This window comes from Heterocephalus glaber, unplaced genomic scaffold, assembly GCF_053883595.1.
Source record: "Heterocephalus glaber isolate CG9 unplaced genomic scaffold, H.glaber_assembly_v1.0 deba00000676, whole genome shotgun sequence".
In the NCBI taxonomy this organism is placed as follows: Eukaryota; Metazoa; Chordata; class Mammalia; order Rodentia; family Bathyergidae; genus Heterocephalus; species Heterocephalus glaber.
In genome coordinates this window covers 12,138,294-12,157,136 of record NW_028258156.1, presented here as the reverse complement: position 1 = coordinate 12,157,136, position 18,843 = coordinate 12,138,294, and the positions used below count along the sequence as shown (strand labels likewise).

The following is an 18,843-nucleotide window of genomic DNA, read 5'->3' as shown; positions in this document are numbered from 1 at the left end:
TCAATACTCCTACTAGTAAAACAAATTGATCAGAGGAGTATTTTAATCCCAAAGAGAATAAACTCTAATTGGCAGCCTCACATACTTTTAAAAATAACTTACTAAATTGTATTCGAAATGTGGAGTGTGGTATAATATGTTGGTGACATTTCCGAGAAGAGAAAGATTGAAAACAAAAAAATCAAGATCAGTATTAACTTGAACAGAGAATCTTAGTGTTTTACAGTGGAAAGAGCTTTCTAATAATTACCACAGGTCTCTATAATTCAGAGCTACACCTTTAACTACATATTCCAGGTGACAGACAGACTGAAGTTTCATTAAACAAATCAAGGTTCCTAACTTTCCAGTCACTGTTTTCTCTACTCCACCTTAACAAAACCTTCTCATTTACAAAAGTTTAAGTAAATTGGTAAAAACAGAAATAGACACATGGTTTTATATAACCATATTTAAGGAAAAGGTATTCAGCCAACTAGGATACTGTATAAAAAAATCCTAGTTCTACATCCTGTGGTCCAACACTTCTAGAAAGTCAAAGATCCAGATAAACTGAAGGACGTGAATCTCCAAGTATAATGAGAAAACTACACAGAACACACAAAAAGTACCATTATCATTTCAAGAGTTAAGTACAAAAAATAAGAGCTACAAGTTTCAATCAAGCTATAAAAGGAAAAAAAAGAATAATAACCTGAGGCTGTATGGAGGCATCCTCTAAAACATAATGTTAAAGGTATTAAAAAATTAATCTCATGATGTTAGTCATCTTAATAAAAAAAAGTTTTAGTAAAATTTATCTAACACGGGCCAGGGATGTCGCTCAGTGGCACCGCGTCTGCCTGGCAAGTGCAAGGTCCTGAGTTCAATTCCTGGTACTGGGAAAAAAAATTATCCAACAAATGAAACTTTCAGAACCAACAGAGATGCACATTCAAGTTTCATGGAAACAAATAAACATGTGGGCTGGGGATTTAGCTCAGTGGTTTCGCTGCCTGCTGCGCAAGTGCAAGGACCAGAGTTCGATCCCCAGTACCAAAAAAATAAATAAAAATAAAAAATAAGCATGTAAGTCACAAATGGGAAATCTATAAAGAATTTTTGACATTAATATTCATTATACTATCAGGTACAAAGCGATTAAGTATCCATTTCAAGATCACTCACCAAACTGACCTAATGACTAACCATAAAAAACACATTATCTATAAGGATCGTAAGTTTAGCCTCAGAAACTTATTTATTAATTATTTGAGACTCTATCTCAAAATATGAAGGGACTAGGAATGTAGCTCAGTGCTCTCCAGGTTAAATCCCCCATACACACTACCCGCCCCCCCCCAAAAAAGGAAGGAAAACAAAACAAAGCATAACACAAAAGACAACTTACACTTGGGTTCATAATACAAAGAACAGAAAAGAGGAAGGGCAATTTTTTAAAGTAGTCATCATGTACATCTTTATTGCTGATTAGCTAATGTTTTTATCTATCTTGGGCTATAAAATGATAAATACTTATTTTATAACATTTTTTAATTTTCTGAATTAGCTATACTCAGCCATAATCCAAAGATCACTGTAAATGCACATCTAGTTATAAAGTTTATGCCACTGAAATAGTTATCATACATTACTTTTTATGGTTTTCATTCTAATATATTTCCTATATATTTAATACTAATTAAGTGCTTTAATAGTCACAAAAATGCATTCCTAGGATAAGTAATCTTTTTTCAAAAGAGCCAAATAGCAACTATTTTAGGCAACCCCACAGGCCATATTGTCTGTCATAACTAGTGAACTCTGCCATTACAACACAAAAGCAGCTATGAACAAATGCAAATAAATGAGCAAGACTTTCCAATAAAACTGTATTTCCATAAACAACAGGCAACAGTACACTCAATAATAAAATGACAATTCAAAAATGGAGAAAGCATTTGAACAGACATTTCTCTATAGTGCATAATCATATTAGCATTATTTACAGTATCCGCGTGCTCGCTTCAGTAGCACATATACAGTATCCAGATAATGGAAATAACAAATGCCCATCAACTCAGGAACAGATAAACAAAATGTGGTGTATCTATACAATGAATATTATTCAGCAATAAAAACGTAAACACTAATGCATGCTACAACATGGATGAACCTCAAAAACGTGCTAAGTCAAAAGACCTGTCAAAGAAGACCACAGACACTATTTAAATCATTTAAAATGCCCGGAAGAGCCAAAGTTGATTAAATATGAACATGAACTTGATGGTTCTCAATCTCTTTTGAGTTTATAGGTTCATTTTAAAAAATCAAATCTATGGAAGCACTCAATGGCAGGGAGGAAGAATGTTTTCTGTACATTTTCAGGTTTGTAGACCCCTAATTAAAAGCCCTATTCAACACTGTACGTTGAAGACAGGTGGTAACATGTGCCTGTCACATTTCACAGTGTACCCAAGACAGCATAGAACAAATATTTTTAAAAGTATCTGAGTGACTGGAAACAGAATTAATTTTCTTGATATCAGCAAAAGAAACAGTAATGGAGGTCCCAGTGAGACACATATTTTTGTACTAATAGAAAAGGGCAGGGGCAGGGATTTAGCTCAGTGGTTCCGCTGCCTGCCTCACAAGCGCAAGGACCTGTGTTGGATCCTCGGTACCAAAAAAAGAAAAAAGAAGAAGAAAAGGGCAAGACAGGAAAGTCATTCACACAGAAGGCACAAACCAACAAATATTTAATAAATGCCACTGTAGGCTAGGAGCATTACTTGATATTGTTTTTTAGCCTCAAACCCTTTAAAGAAGTTACTATCAGTGTTTTTAGTTTGCCAAAAATCTCAAGGCCAATGGCCAAGCAAAAATATTAATTCAGATAACTCTTAAAATTGGATGAACTCTGGCTTTCCAAGTAATCACCCAAATATTACATCTGATAGCACAGAATGTTAGAGAAAAGATAAGAAAAATATATGAGATGAAAAGAAAAGGTGACTGGGGAAAAAAGCAGGGAGATTTACTAGAAGAAGGAAGTGCAGGAGCTGAGATGACTAACCTAGACCATAACACACAAGACAGCGGGTGGGAAAGGAACACCAGACTCTTAGACACACTCGCATTTCAATTCCAGCTCTAACTCATTGGTTAACCCCAAACTAACCAGGTAACCTTTTTGGACATTAGTTTCCTCATCTATGAAATCATGGTTGTTGGATGGCATAAAGACTACATTTTTAAATTCCTCCACAATTCTCACAACACTATCACATATATTATGTTCGTTTCACCCAAATGAGCAGGAACTTTTGTTTTCCTCACTGCAGTAACCCCAGCACCTGGCTGGTACAAAGAAGACTCAAAACAGTAGTTGAATAAATAGGTGGATCTGGTCCAACAACAAACCTCTGAGGAATGCAAATAAGGCAGCTATTATCATACTTATTTTACACATGGGGGAAATCCATTTTCAAAGACTTTAAAATATTTGCTCCATAATATTTGGTTTCATAGCTAAATGACAGATCCAGAATACAAATTCAAGTTGTCAAATTACTAATTTAAATCTCTTTCCAGGTCTAAATTTTGTTACATTTTAATTCACTTTTAAGCAGTCAGACAAAAGAATAATGAATTCTTATTACTACCCTTTCTGTAAAAAATAATCATTAGGATAGTGTTATCATACAATGCAATTAATGAATCATTATTTAGGAAACCTCTCTAAAAAGAAAATCTAATATTCAATAATGGTGCATATGAAATACAAGAGATAAAATCCAAGTTTTAAACCAATTATATTTTGTATGTTTCAAAGTGACTCTGTAATTCTTATTGGCTACTTTGCAAATGCTTGGTCCTTACTGTACGGAATGCAAATCTATTTCTATAATTCGGATTACTTAATAGTTCAAACCAGAAAGCTTACATGGTGTCCCTTGATGACCTGAGGCTGAGAAACATACTCCATCTCTCTCCCTCCCAGGCCCCGGTTTAAAGCTTTAGGATCAATTCAGTTACAGAGGAAAGGTCCTGACAAGGCAGCATAAGTTGAAAATATCTGGGCACAAAGAACAGAAACACAATGACAGCACTAGGGCAAAGCTCTACTCTCACAGACTCTCTGAATCATAAATTGTATTCACTCTAAGAATCTAAGTGGGAAGGAAGAGAGGTCGGGTGGAGACAAATTTGAAGCATACACCTCAAGAATGCAGGCTAGTAGAGAAAATTTTGCTGCGTGTTGGATAGTAAAATCAAGGCTGCAAACTTCTCCAAACAAAATCCTTTCTTTCAAAAATAAATAATTTCTGGAGCACAACTTTTCCCTTTCATGTAACACTGCCATTAAAAGGCTTTCATACACACACAAAAAAAAATCAAAGTCAACATTAACTTTGATATATATGAAATGGCCCTCTCCCCTTCCCCTTAATCAAGTAGTGTAAGTACAAAGGTATTTGCCAGAATATTTTTATCATACCGGAAGCCGTACATATTTGGTGTGTAAAGTGAGCATTTTAGCATATTTCACCAGAAAACTAGCTTACAACAAACTCATCAAAATATACCTCTTTTTTTAAAAAACAAAACAAAACAAAAGTGAATAGTCTTCATGGATTTATGTTCCTTTGGTTTCCTCCTCCCGCTATGAGGACTTTCACTCAAGAAGGGGCCAATGTTAAGAGAACAGTTAAAGTGAAACTGCAGTGAGGAAGGAAGAGGAGTTACAACAAAACCAATCTATTTCCATAGCACCCAAATAAAGAAAGAACATCTACAGAGGAGGGTATTAATAAGTGGTGTAAAATTCTGAAAAGTCACCTATCTAGGCCTTGTATGTAAAAAATTGACAGACAGAGAGCAGGACTTCATCAAGACAAATTTTATAAAAACCTCAAGACTAAGACTTAAAGTTTTTAAGGGCTCCAGTTCTGAAATCTGGAAGTTCACACAATATAATAGACTATTCAACTTACCTTTTAATTAACCAACCCCTCCCAATTTAAAAGGTACTTTCCCTATTGGAATAGAGAGTATATCTAAATTTTTCTGCATAAATACAATGCAGCAACCTTACCTCGTAGCAAACTGAATGAGTGCATTTTGAAGAGTTTGCCTAATTTCAAGAAGAAAAGATTCATCATCACTTAGTGTGTAATACCAGTACTGGACATAATCTCTCAAGGAAAACTGGATAACCTATAATAAAAATATTGGAAAAATTATAACTTCTTAGGATTCAGAAAGAAACAGTGGCAAATTAAAAGCAAAGATGAATATCTGCCAATTTATATATTCTTTTCATCTTAAATAGTAGCAGTAAATACCTGCCATCATTATAAAAACATCAACATGCTAAAAACTATTAGGAATTTTTTAAATTATTGTGGTATCCCAACTCATTCACTGACCAAATCTTTTAAACATTAAAACATTACCAAGGCCAAACCCCACCCAAATTCAGGTAAAGAAAGTTTACAGAAAAAATAAATGTTCAATTCTGTACACTTAAAAAGAGTTTTAACCAGTTGATGGAATGAGATACAAAATAATGCTGATGGACACTAATTTTCAAAACAAATTTTTTCGAAGATCATATCAAGATCTATTGGAGTCTAACTACAAAAACGATACTTCATTTAATTCTACTACTTTTAATACAGCCAACAGTGTTCAGTTAGTCCATAAACAGCAACTAATACATTCAATAAATAACTTTTACAAATTGGATGAAATATGAATTTATAAAAATAAATACTAACATTTTTGAAGTACACATTATTTACAATGATCATATAATCAAACACATCAACAGAAAAACTGTGCAAAAACAGACCTGACTGCAATTTTCAGGCACTTTTTAATCAAACCAAGTATTTCCATTTTTATTTATTTATTTATTTTTGGAACTGGGGATCAAACTCGGGATCTTGCGCTTGTCAGGCAGGACGCGGCACCACTGAGCTAAATCCCCAGCCCTCTATTTTTTAAAAAGTAACAAAACTAACAGAAAAATAGTCTGATTTTTCCAACCACTAAGCCTGTCCACCAGCAAGTTATAATTTTATACTTTTAATGATAAAATTATGAGAATCATCAAATGTCACCAAAAGTGTTTCTAAATGCATATTCAATAAAAAAGTTTTTACATTAAATGAACCACCTCATTAAAGGTGCTTAGTACATAAGACAGCCTGGCATGCTTGTAGTTCAGCTACTCAGAAGGCTGAGGCAGGAGGATCACCCAAGTCCATGAGTTAAAGATCAGCCTCAAATGAATGAATGAAAGAACAAATGAACAAATAAATGTGGCAGCACCTTGAAATACAAAATTCAAGAAGAGCATTATCATAAAATTCCACCAGAATATTTAAATACCAAAAAGTTACACCTTAGTATTATCAGACGAAATATACTTAGCACACAATATATGAAATTCAAATACCACATACTGAAACTCACTTGCTGGAGAGGCTCATCAATTATACTGGCACCCGTTAATCTTCTATCAATCTTAATAGTCCTGGCTTCCCGTTTCATTTCTTCTAAGCACTTAAAGAAAACCATAATATTTTACTGAGCAGTTTGATTTAAGAACCTCTCCAGTTTACTTCAAATCGAATACTCATCATAACGTCCCTTCACTATTCTCAAGTCAATATAAAAATAACTTTTGAGACTAACATAAACCTAATGTGATTTTTCAAGTTAACAAACCTAGACACCTAGAAAACAAAAATCTATACTACCTTCAAAAAATGTAGTCAAATAAGTAAACATTTAGGATGTGGGAAATTAAAAATGTACAAGTATACTGTTGCCATAGTTAAATGAAACTTCAAATATATAAAGTGAGTGCTTCAGGTGAGTCAAAGCAGTAACTGTCTTTACTGGACACTGTTCCTCTTCCACCTCTGGTGGATTCCAGAAGGCACTGTCACCACAGCAGGTGACAGCTCCACATGTGTTACTGTAACTGAGGATCTTACAGGGGGACAAGATATGGAGGGATAAGACTGACATTGATGATCTTGAGCCTGTTTAGGCCTAGATTAATATAGGTGTTTATACCTTTCTGTTTGTGTTTTAAATTGTTATTACAAAAGAGTCAAAGGTTTTGAAAGATTAAAAAGTTTATAAAGTAAAAAGGTCATGATAACCTAAGGTTAATTTTTTACTGAAGAAATAAAAATATATTTTATAAATTCAGTGAAGCCAAAGTGTAGAGTATTTGTAGACTGCCGCAGGGTACAGCACACCCTAGACTTTCACATTCACTCACCACTCACTCACTCACTCACCGACTCGCCCAGAGCAAATTTCAATGCTGCAACCTCCATTTTTGGCAAATGCCCTATATAGGTATGCCATTTTTTACCTTTCAGGATCTCTATTCCGTGTTTAGATATGCTTAGAAGCACAAATATTTACCATTTTGTTATATGGCCAGTGAATTCAATACAGTAACATACTACATACGCAGGTTTGAAGCCTAGGAGGAATAAGCTAGACCATATAGACTAGATCCATAGTAGGTTATACCACCTAGGTTTATGTATGTGTATCCAATCATGTCCACACATCAACGAAACACACCGGGTGATGTTTCTTAGAATACATCAAAATGATGTATGACTATATATAAAATATATGCTTCAAATTATAACATAACACCTCTAAGATTTTCTTCATAAAAATATTTTTAAATAGCAAACCAAAATTATTTTATATCATCTACTAAAATAATAGATTACAAAGATACAAGATATAACCACTCAAATAAATGAGTGTACCACTCAAATAAATGTACAATATAGACGGCTAAGAAATGTTTTCCCAAAAAGGCCTGTTCCCTCAGAAAGGCTTGGAAGCAAAACCAAAGAATACATATTAACAAAAGTTCTAGAGAGAAAAATGTTTCAGATTATTAAACAAGTTGTATTATAAAACATTAGTTTATCAATATAGAACTCAGATAAAGTGACTACAGTGCAAGATAATACCTAAGCAACTTACCTTTCATCTCCTGTATCTTCATATATGATGGACTATAAAGCCCTTCCATCAACAACAGGTCATTTGTTATCTTCATATAAGACAAAAAGGTCCATCCCACAACAAAAACTGAAGATACTGCATATCTGAAGCCCAATTCCAATTTTACTTATAAAATCTGATACTTTAAAAAAGGCAGCATTGGTAAAAATGATGATAAAAATCAGGCCTCAATTATTAAAACTATATATATATATATTTATTTCAAAGTGAATTTTAAAATTATGTGTTTTCTAAGTATAATCAGAAAATCTTCCAACAATTTACAATGAACATTATTAGTGAATAACAGAAAAGTCTGTCAAGCCATATACAGATGAACATATTACTATCACTGCAAAGAACTGAATGTTGAAGTTTCACCTTCCTTCACACTACTTACCTTAGGAACCCCAGTTGATGTGGGAGGAAGAAATGAGTGCTCACACTGCTCTAGGTGCTTTTCTGAGTTTGTTTTTCCAAACAGGAGAGTGACCACTAAACCCCTAGAAAGAAGAATTATTTATAGATATGAAAAGAAAATATTTCTATAATTACATATATTTATTACCTGGAATATTTTTCATATTTTATAGCTTTTTGTTCATTTCAGTCTGTAACTTTGGAAAAGCATGAAATTGACATATTATGTTCTGAAGTTTGAAACAATCAAAACATTTTATGAATTATATAATGCCTTTCAAAGTTCTAATCTATTTCAATTTTTAAACTTTAGAAAAATTAGTCCTCACTAAATAATAGGCTAGCTAATAATAAGGATAATAAAAATGAAATGTAAATCTATAGCTAAATAACCCAATTCTATAACTCTGTTCCCTAATGTGAGGTATTATTAATGTTTTGTTTTGTTTTCTGGGGGATCAAACTCAGGACCTTGCGCTTTCGAGGCAAGCGGCGGCACCACTGAGCTAAATCCCCAGCCTGAGGTATTATTAATGTAGGGTGTCACTGTGGCTACAGAAAAAACAAAGGCTACACAGGAGAAAATGATCAAATTTATGAATTGTTTTAAAATAAGGCTGGAATTGAGAAAATAAATATGAACTTATCTCCAAAGCTTAACTGATTTTTAAAACAGAATTAGATACTGGTTTAGAACTACTACTCGGTAAATACTGATTAAATGTTATCACTATTTCCTATATATAAAATTTGCCAATAAACTAAAGCCCTGGGAAGAAGAAAATTAAGTTTTCATCTTACAATGAGTGCATATTAACCTTACAATGATTCAAAGACTGTACTCACAAAAAAAGTGAAATATTAAATGTGATCATTCTCAATTACAAAAAGGAAGATTCTCAAAGTCTTCTGCTTTTTGCCATTACCTGCCATTTCACTTACCTTCAAGTTGAAATCCCATGAAAACACAGATAAAGTCCAATCAGTTCATGTAATTAATCCCAGAATTTTGGTTAAGAGGCTGACTTCAGAATCATCAGTAAATTTAACCTATCTCTGATTTATCTGATTATTACTACTGAATTCAAGTTGGCCTTTTATTTCAGTTTTATCTGGTTATTAAGCATACTCACAAAAAACAAAATACTTAAATGTCATCATGAAATATACTGATGAAACATTAACCTTTGCTCACAGTACCACAGCAGGAAGGCACCTAAGGCACAATTAAAAGTTATCAAGTTCCTAATAAGTAGTTTCAGTTGTGAGTTTTAAATACAAAAAAGGTGCTAGCTAATGGTTACATAACTCAAAATATAACAGAATGTCATAATATAACCATGATGTGGTATTGATGGCATTCCATAATAAAAACAAAACATTTTTCTAAGTTTTCTTTATATTAAAAAATAAGGGATTAGCTTTGACTACAAAAGTATACACTATCAATGCTTTAGTGTATAAATGACAGAACTTAAAACTTTTAAGTTTTATTAGGAAAAAAAGGGGAGAGGTAGGTCCATAGGAAAATATAAAAATGCCTCTCAAACTTTTAAGAGAATCAAATCACATTTTTAAAAACATACCCCAAAAAACCCCACCAAAAGTAAGAACTTTTAAATTTATGAAATCCCCTTCTTTGACTTAAAATGATATTTTAAAGCCTATTTTTGTTCTTTAAATTTGTAAGACATTAAGCTACAGTAGGAAGGGACAATTATTTTTGTTAATTAGAACCAAAATAAGAAAGATTTTACTCAGGAAATTAAGATTTCACTGATCATAACTGTGTAATCTGGGAATGTTTAATTAACTAATTCTCCTGAGATGACTTTCAGAGGTCTGCTGGAAGTGGAAATACCCATATCATGGCAGAGAATTTCACTGAGATAACATAGTCTTGAATACAATGTCAGATCAATTTATGATTTAGCACAGACTTCGAATATCAGGCCCCATCATATGACTCAAATATTACCTGCACCCCTCAACAGCCTACTTTATCTAAAGATTTTACAGAATTTTCTAAGTATTCAAAGGATTTTTTGAAATTATTCCTTCATAAATTAGCAGACTCAAAAAAGGAGCAACAAAAGTTCCCATGACTTTGAAATAGACTGATCATCCCAAATTTATATGGCACTTAACACAAGAGAAATGATTCTCCACCCCTCCAGCTGTCAGGGGCTCAGCTCATACCTTCAACTCTAAAACTGTAAATTCCTCCCTTTCCAAAGTACAGTACTTTTCCTTCACTCTTGTCAAGGGTTTATTTAATTAGTGAAATTAGAAGAAATCTCTCCCTTTCAGAAACATCTAAAGAAAAATAATCTTTCCAATTCAGTGAAAGCAGCCTTGCCCCTGTTAGTAAAGGTGCAAACAGGCAGCTATACAGCCATGCTGTGCTCTTAATTTGTGACTGATGAGTGTAATTAGTCTGCTGAGTTGCAGAGCTTTACGCTCTTCAATCACCTTCAATAAAGACAGTCTGAACTCATGTCACCTGACTCTTGTGGCTAAAATAAGTTTGTTCCAGTACGCAGTATCATATCATATTTTTCAGTATCACATCATATTTTCACTATGAAAATATTGTATCTAACATAAAAATACTGCTTTACGGAGAGTCTTCGACACACCTGCTCTATTTAAATTAACTCTCATTTGTTCACATAGGTATGCTCCCTATATAATGACTACACATATGACTTTCAAATCTGCATCCTGAAAGAGGTGATAAGTGGTAAGTATACTCAGAAGCCACCCACTCAGTGTCTTACAAGTCTCTCTCATGTCACTGTGTATCGATGCTATTTAATTCAGCTAAATCCTCTAAATCTGTATGTTCAGATGACTCCAAATGTTTAAGGTCTCAAAAGATTTTTTTGAAAAACTCATTAAGTGTATATTCCACAACTAATCATATAATACACATAAACACACAAACAACAAAATACTTTTTTCATCTAAGCTACCTCGAATATACCAACAAACATTTCACTTTTCTATGTATTTTCTTACATTTTCTTACAGTTCATGTCTGATACCAAAAACTCTGTATGAAGCTATAATAAAATATCACAAAAATCTCCTTTGTAAAGATTTATCAACTTAAGGGAAAACAAAAAACTTGCAAACAAAAATAACCATGAAGAAAAAACTGCAAAATTAGGTATTTGAATTTTCCAGACAAAAATAACATTTGTTAAGGGAAATAACATTATTATTTGAAGTCTAATCAATGAAACAGATCTCCTACAATATAAAACTTGGTGTGTCTCTCAAATCAACTTACTTATCTTAGTATCCTAATGGATAAGATTTCAACTTTAAAAGAGGAGTGTCAACAAAATGATTTTTAAAAGTCTTTAAAACTTTCCATATTATCACAAAAAAAATTGTATATTCTGAAACTGACCAGCTATATTTCTGGTACAAATCGGTATCATAATTTTAACTGTTTGTAAACTTTGGTAAAAACAACTTTTTTAAAAAATTGCATTTATAGGGCCAGGGATTTAGCTCAGCGGTTCCACCGCCTGCCTCCCAAGCGCAAGCTTCTGAGTTTGATCCCCGTATTAAAAAAAAAATTGCATTTATAAATAAATGACACTCTCAGTTACACAGTCATTTTGTTTTCATTCTGAACAAGAAATAACACATAAATTGTAAAATTATCATTGAGTATACTTACCCACCCACAAAGCAGAGGATATAAAATGCCAAATAAAATATTACAAAGGGTCCAAAGGTTATTAGAAAAAGGACAATGCCAAGGCTTCCCCATCCCCATATGGATAGACTGGCCTGAAATAAAGCAAAAAAATAATAAAAAATAAAAATAAAATAATTTTCCATATTAGAAAAAAACCAACAAAACTTTTACATAGTTTTACATTTCTCTTTTTAAACTTGTGTGGTACTGTATCAGTGTTAAAATATTTCCTTTTAGCAATGTAATATACTCTTGGAAATTCATCTCCAAGAAACAATACATAAAAGATTTGCAGAATATCAGCAACAATAAAGTTACAGGAAAGTTGTACAAATTGCTAAATGAGAAGTTGGTATGAGAAAGTATTTATAAACATTTGCATATTTATATTTATAAACGCACATGTAAAAAAATAAGCAACCAACATTTTACTTATTTAGAATTAATGTTTCATTTTAAAACTACCTCCCAAGAACTACAGCATAAGGAATAATTTTTTTTAAATTAACATTTCAAGGTAAGAAATCCATATCTCATTTAACATTGTGATGTTTTCATTTTACTCAAATTGTGTGCAAAAGCTCATAAAATAGTAATTGCAAAAGTTCCAACTTCCAGTTACCAAATTTCACCATAAGTTCAACGAGACATATCCAAAAAATTTACATCCTTTAAAAAAAAACCCATATCACACAAAATTTCCTGTCTTATCCAGTAAAATACTCCTTTTGTTGAGAGCAAACTGGATTTTAGCAATTTAAGTCATTATGAATAAATGTATTGATTTCCACAAGTTTCTACATCCATTTGCTTTGTGCTGTGAGATATACAAAGAAGACATTTGTCCCACTCCTGCCAGTAAGAAGCACAGAGAAGAATGTCTTACAAAAATGAAACAATTAGAATCTTACAAAAGAATGTCTTACAAAAATGAAATTAGACACGGAACTAAAAGAAAATAATAGGAAGCATTATAAGATGCTAAACTAAACAAAACTAATGACCAAAAATTATGGAACAGACAATAAGTGCTGTAGACTATGAGAGAAAGAGGAGTTTTATTTATTTATTTATTCATTCATTCATTTACCAGTCATTGACTGCTTCCTATGTGCTAAGCATAATTCAAGGCGCTCAGGATACAAGGAACAAAATACACTCTTGTAGGTCCACACTGTAGCAAGAAGAGAAACACAAGCATACTTTGATAAGCTCATATGCCTTCATAAGTTTACATTCTAGAAAGTGGAAAAGCATGACTAAGGAAATGCATACTAGTATCATCTGTAAATAAGCACTATGGAGACAAAGCAGCTGCAGAGGACTGATCTAAGCAACTCTGAATGATTAGATGATAAATGAAAAGAAATCATGGGAGTTGTTGAGGAAGAATTTATAACACCGAATATTTCTGCAAAAAGATTATTTTTCTACTTATTCCTATCTTCATTTTTGTCCTTCAGTGGAATTTTTTTTGGAATCCCCCCACTGGCACAACTCTTGTTCATTTATATTTTATTATCCTTTTTTCTCATCCTCATCAGATTCCTGTCTTTTAACCAGAGGACAGAATGTCCTGTTAATGAAGTTTTTTCCTTCATTCTTTTCTCCTTGAATCTGCTGGAAATACTACTTCACTTACAGAAGTGGTTTCCTCTGACTTGCTTTTAAGTACCAAAAGAAAGACACAGTGGCTTAAAGAAATGTACAGAGCAGCCCCATCCCTCTAATAACACTTCTGAACATCCTGTACCTACAGCCACACTACAGCACTGCCAGATGCCCAACAATGAGGAAAGACACTATTTCCCAAGTCCCAGGCAAAACCTCATCTACTGACTTCCCCACAAAAAGGGTTCTAGTAAACTCCAGAAAGTCAAAACCATTCAAGACTCAAATCTGATCTAATATCAGCAGAGTTAGCCTTTCTTTACCAACAAATTTATATTTGCTAGTCAATTTTTCAAAATTAAACAACTTACTGCTTAAGAATATATTTAAAGTCTTTAAAAGTAAAACCAAGGAAAGTGGCTATCTCTGGGGATAAAGGAATATGCAACTGAAGGACAACATACCTCAAATACTCAGCAGTGTCCTACTTCTTTAACAGGTGCCTGGTTTTAACTGTATAAATATTTTACTTACTTATGTTTGAATTATAGCTTCCACAATTAAAGAAATTTTCAAGAAAGGAATCAGTTGATACGAGGAAGATTAATCAAAGCATCAGTTAACGAGGGAAGATCCTCAATTTATCTCAAACCTCAATATTTAAGATTTCTACAGGTCTCATTTGAAAAGGGTAGCAAAATTATTCTTTTAAATCCATTCATTAGACAAAATTTGTGAATATCTACCATATGGCAGGTGCTAGCTATTTAAAGGTAAATGAATCAGACATTAGTCACATTTTTTAAAATATCTATTTGACAACCATTTTCTTCCTTAAGCTTGAGAGCTTCAGCTCTCTTCCCCTGCCCTACTACCTTTTTTCCACACTTCCATGCTGGAGATTGAACCCAGGGCTCCATGTACTCTTGGCAAGTGCTCCTCTACTGAACTATTACACTATGCCCCCAGCCCGAGGAGAAAATTCTAAATTCCAGAGACTAATAAAATTAAACATTTCTAATCAAGCAAGTCAAGTGCTCATTTGCTTTGTTATTAATCTCCTAACTGTGAATTTTAAATGTTGAACTGTTCACTGAAACAGCAGAAGAGTGCACAGTCCAAAAAAAAGGATTTTGTTATTCTTAGTGTTCCCATATCCATAACTGGCTAATATCATAATCTCTTTAGTGAAATAAATAAAAAACATTCGCTATAACTCCATTTGAAATTTTTGAGTTCTAATTACTATATTTCCTAAAATGATAAAGGATAGAACTTGGGGGTGCTTTTGTATTACGTCAAAAACCTTCCACAAATTCAGTCATTATCTAAAAAGAATTGACCTAAAATGGAAGCCAAAGAAAAGAAATAAATCACCGGGGATTTAGCTCAGTGGTTCTGCCGCCTGCCTCACAAGGCGCAAGGTCCTGAATTCGATCCCCGGTACCAAAAGAATAGAAATAAATCTACACAGCTGGTTTTGCATTAAAATAATCCTTAATATAGTATCATTTTTCTGTTAAATATAAGTATTAACACTGAAATTTCCATGCAAACTAATCTAAGAATCACCACCATGAGTTGGAAGAAATTTTCCATATTTTCTACTTTATTACTTCTCAAAGTTTAAGAATCTTAAAAGCAGATTCTTAAAATGCAGATTCTAGCCCAGAATGACTGGGATAGGGCCTGCAATTCTTTTTATGTCTCAAAATCTGCCAAAACTGTTTAGAATCAAGGACAATTACATATTCCTAGTTCTTCCCTAAACTGGGGCCCATAAAACCTTATTCATGATTCCAAAAATCTTTTTTTTGGGTACTGAGGATCGAACTCGGGTCCTTGTGCTTGCGAGGCAGGCAGCAGAACCATGGAGCTAAATCCCTGGCCCATGATTCCAAAATCAAAAAAGTTCTAAAAACCAAAATTGTACTAAGCATTCTACATACTGTATCTCTCTCACTCTTTAGAACTTAGAGCAGTAGTATAAAAAGCTTAAAAATTATGGACTCCGGACTAGACCACCTGAGTGCGAATTTCACCTTTACTACCTATCAGTAATCTCTACATGCCTACATTTCCTCACCTGGGTCATACGGTTATATGTGAATAAATCAGTCTATGGTTCTATTAGTTGATTTTAACTTAATCATTATTATTTTGCCTAATTTAACATTAAAGAAACTCAGGTACAGAGATATTTAGAAAATTACCAAAAATCACACACCTAAGATGAGTGAGATCTGTGAGCAAATTTTAACTCCTTAACCTTACATTTTCTCAGTTGACAGCTACCTGAAGTTAAGTCACAGTAAGAAAAAAAATCCTAAAAACAAAAAATAAGTGCTTTGTTTTATCTAAATATTAATATGCCTCCCAAGGAACTAGTCAGAATACTGTCTGTAATAGCTGTAATAAATCATTGGCCTGAACATGAAGCATATACATTTTATTAGAAAATTTATCCATGTGTACCCTAAATGAATAAGGAAAATAATTTAAGTTTCAAAGGACATCTACTTATTACTGTGCCCAGATACCTACATACACTGGGGTCTGGCTTTGAGCTTAGAGACAAAAGACATAAAAAATGATTTCTGCTTCTAAAGGCTTTAGAATCAATCAACAATGTACAGGGCCCTGGATTTAGTTCAGTGGTTCTGCGGCCTGCCTCTCAAGCACAAGGTCCTGAGTTCGATCCCTGGTACCAAAAAGAAAAAAAAAAAAAACAATGCATAGAATCATATACACCTACCGACAACAGAAACCAAATTGAAATAATTTACTTTGTGATAGTTTATGCCTATCAAGGTATACTGACATTTAACTCATGTGATCCTCACCGCAAATATTTAAGATAGGAAAGGCAATGTAATACAGTGCTAAGAATCAGAAATTAGATTCCAGTTTGCTACTAATTTTCTATAAAACATCTGCAAAATTACTAAAACTCTTCTGGATATAGAATTCCCAGAGAAAATCTCTCAAGTGCAATCTAATCATAGATTAGTTAAGTAACTTTGCTAAGTAACTAATTCGACTGCAGAGCCAGGCCTACATTATTCTGGCTCATGTGGAAAGTGGAGCCAAGTAGAAACAGCTGTTTGAAGGTCAGCTGGAGAAGAGATTGCCACAACTCCCATAGAAAGGACCTTTGACTCCAATATGCGTTTTACTAGAGTGGGACAATGACAGGTGAATTAACCTGGTATATTTTAATACATTATATAAAAGGGCAGCCAAACAGGGCCAAGAATCTTTAAGTTGATACCACCTAACAGCAACTAGTGAAATTATATACAGTATAGTCCAAACCAAATTAAATACATATAGAATTTATACATATTATAAACAGCAAAATTATGTATAGCTCACAGAAAGTACACATAATTCAACAACCAAAATAATTAGCCGTAAGAGTGGCCTTGTAAAGCATAGCTTCTTTTCCTCCCACTTTATTCCCTCCACAATAAGTTGGAAGCTCTTCTCTGGGTAACTTCAATAGAATGTTAATCTGACATGGGACTTATCTAATTCAAAATGGATTCAGCTCAGAAGCACCACACCTGCCTCGCAAGCACAAAGTCCTGAGTTCAATCCCCGGTACCGCAAAGAAAAACAAACAAAATTATACAGTAATTTAATTGAGGCCTGGTACATAAGAGGCACTCACTAAATCCTCACATTCTAATTAATTTATTTACTAACTAGAAAGAAGGGAAGAAGGGAAATGGATGAGGGAATGAAAAGAGAAAAGGGACTAGGAAAAGGAAGAAAGGGATAGAAAAGGAAAAGAAGGGAAATGAAAACGAAAAGGACCTTAAATTGAAGTGCTCCTTTTCATCCTCACCTTGTAGCTTTAGGCAGCACTGCACACTCCTACCAGCACAACCCATACCAATACCCCACCCTCAGAAACAAAACTCATTCAAGGTCTCCAGCCTTTTTCTCCCATGGGACTCATGTACAAAAATAGTGGGCTTTTTAGCTGGCTCCACAAGGCCTGACACCAACCTGCATCAACTTCCTTTTTGGGGAGCAGCCACACAAGAATCAGCAATTTGTATGTTGAGTCACCTGGCCCCAAGCCTTTCTTTTCATGTTCCAGTGACAGGAAAATAAAGAACTTTTCCCGCTCATCCCTATTCAAGGTCCTAACATATTTTTTAACATGGTTCAAGTTTTCTATCCAGCTGTTGAGCCAGGAGGGGTTGAGGAAGGGCATGTGGGAAGAGGAGACACCTCAGTCAACTGCCCTGGCTCTAAGGTAGCTAACTGGCAACAAGCAAAGATGATGACTACTACATCCCGGTGGTTTCTTTTTCCTCTCTCCACTGGGTGTGATCACAATAATTAGGTTATACTTACATATATATGCACCTAACTATCTCTCTTATGGTTCAACTTCATAAATTTCCATATAAGACACCTAATGATGCTCTTCATATTTACTAAAGGAGTACAAAAATGTGCTGATAGTAGGACTACGAGCATCCAATGATAAAAAAAAAACACACAAGATAACAAATCATTATGAATTCAGTGTTTTCTAAAGTAGATGCTATCAATTACAAAATATCTACACAGTCTAAAAATAGCAAGTATATCTATAATGTGTATTATTTGTTCAGGAAACAAACTAGGTTAGGGTGCATATTCCCCCATAGCCAACATGTTGGGATTCACTGAATTAGGGACTAGAAGCAACTACAGAATATATTTAAAAATCAGAAGATTGTATATCCTGAATGTTTTCGGGGCTGTACAGGAAAGAAAAACCCTGAGAAGCTTCCAGAAAACATTCAAAGTTTCAAATTGCAAAACTACTTTATTAAGGTTTCCTAAATTTCTGGTAAGAGGTCTGGTAGACAGTCAAACCTGAAACAAATTTATCAAAGAAGCTTTATAGAAATTATATCTTTCTACCTCTTGCATTCTCTGCCTTCAACACATTATTTTAAATGCTCTTACTATTTTAAATTCTATGGTATTTATGTACATCTATCTTCTATGCTGGAAGCATCCTTCACTCATTCACCAAATACTTACTGACATCTATT

At 33.6% G+C, this 18,843-nt stretch overlaps 1 protein-coding gene across 3 annotated transcripts in view; it reads right to left on the bottom strand.

Annotated features, from left to right (window-relative positions):
- Snx13 (sorting nexin 13) overlaps nucleotides 1–18,843 on the bottom strand; it is a 122,538-nt gene that overhangs the window by 73,256 nt on the left and 30,439 nt on the right. For all 3 annotated transcript variants that reach the window (XM_087206682.1, XM_087206683.1, XM_087206684.1), the window contains exons 2-5: nucleotides 12,152–12,264; nucleotides 8,438–8,540; nucleotides 6,463–6,552; nucleotides 5,078–5,199 (exon numbers count right to left, since the gene is read on the bottom strand). In XM_087206682.1, the coding sequence (XP_087062808.1) occupies nucleotides 5,078–5,199; nucleotides 6,463–6,552; nucleotides 8,438–8,540; nucleotides 12,152–12,264 (428 nt within the window). The remainder of the gene's footprint in view (nucleotides 1–5,077; nucleotides 5,200–6,462; nucleotides 6,553–8,437; nucleotides 8,541–12,151; nucleotides 12,265–18,843) is intronic.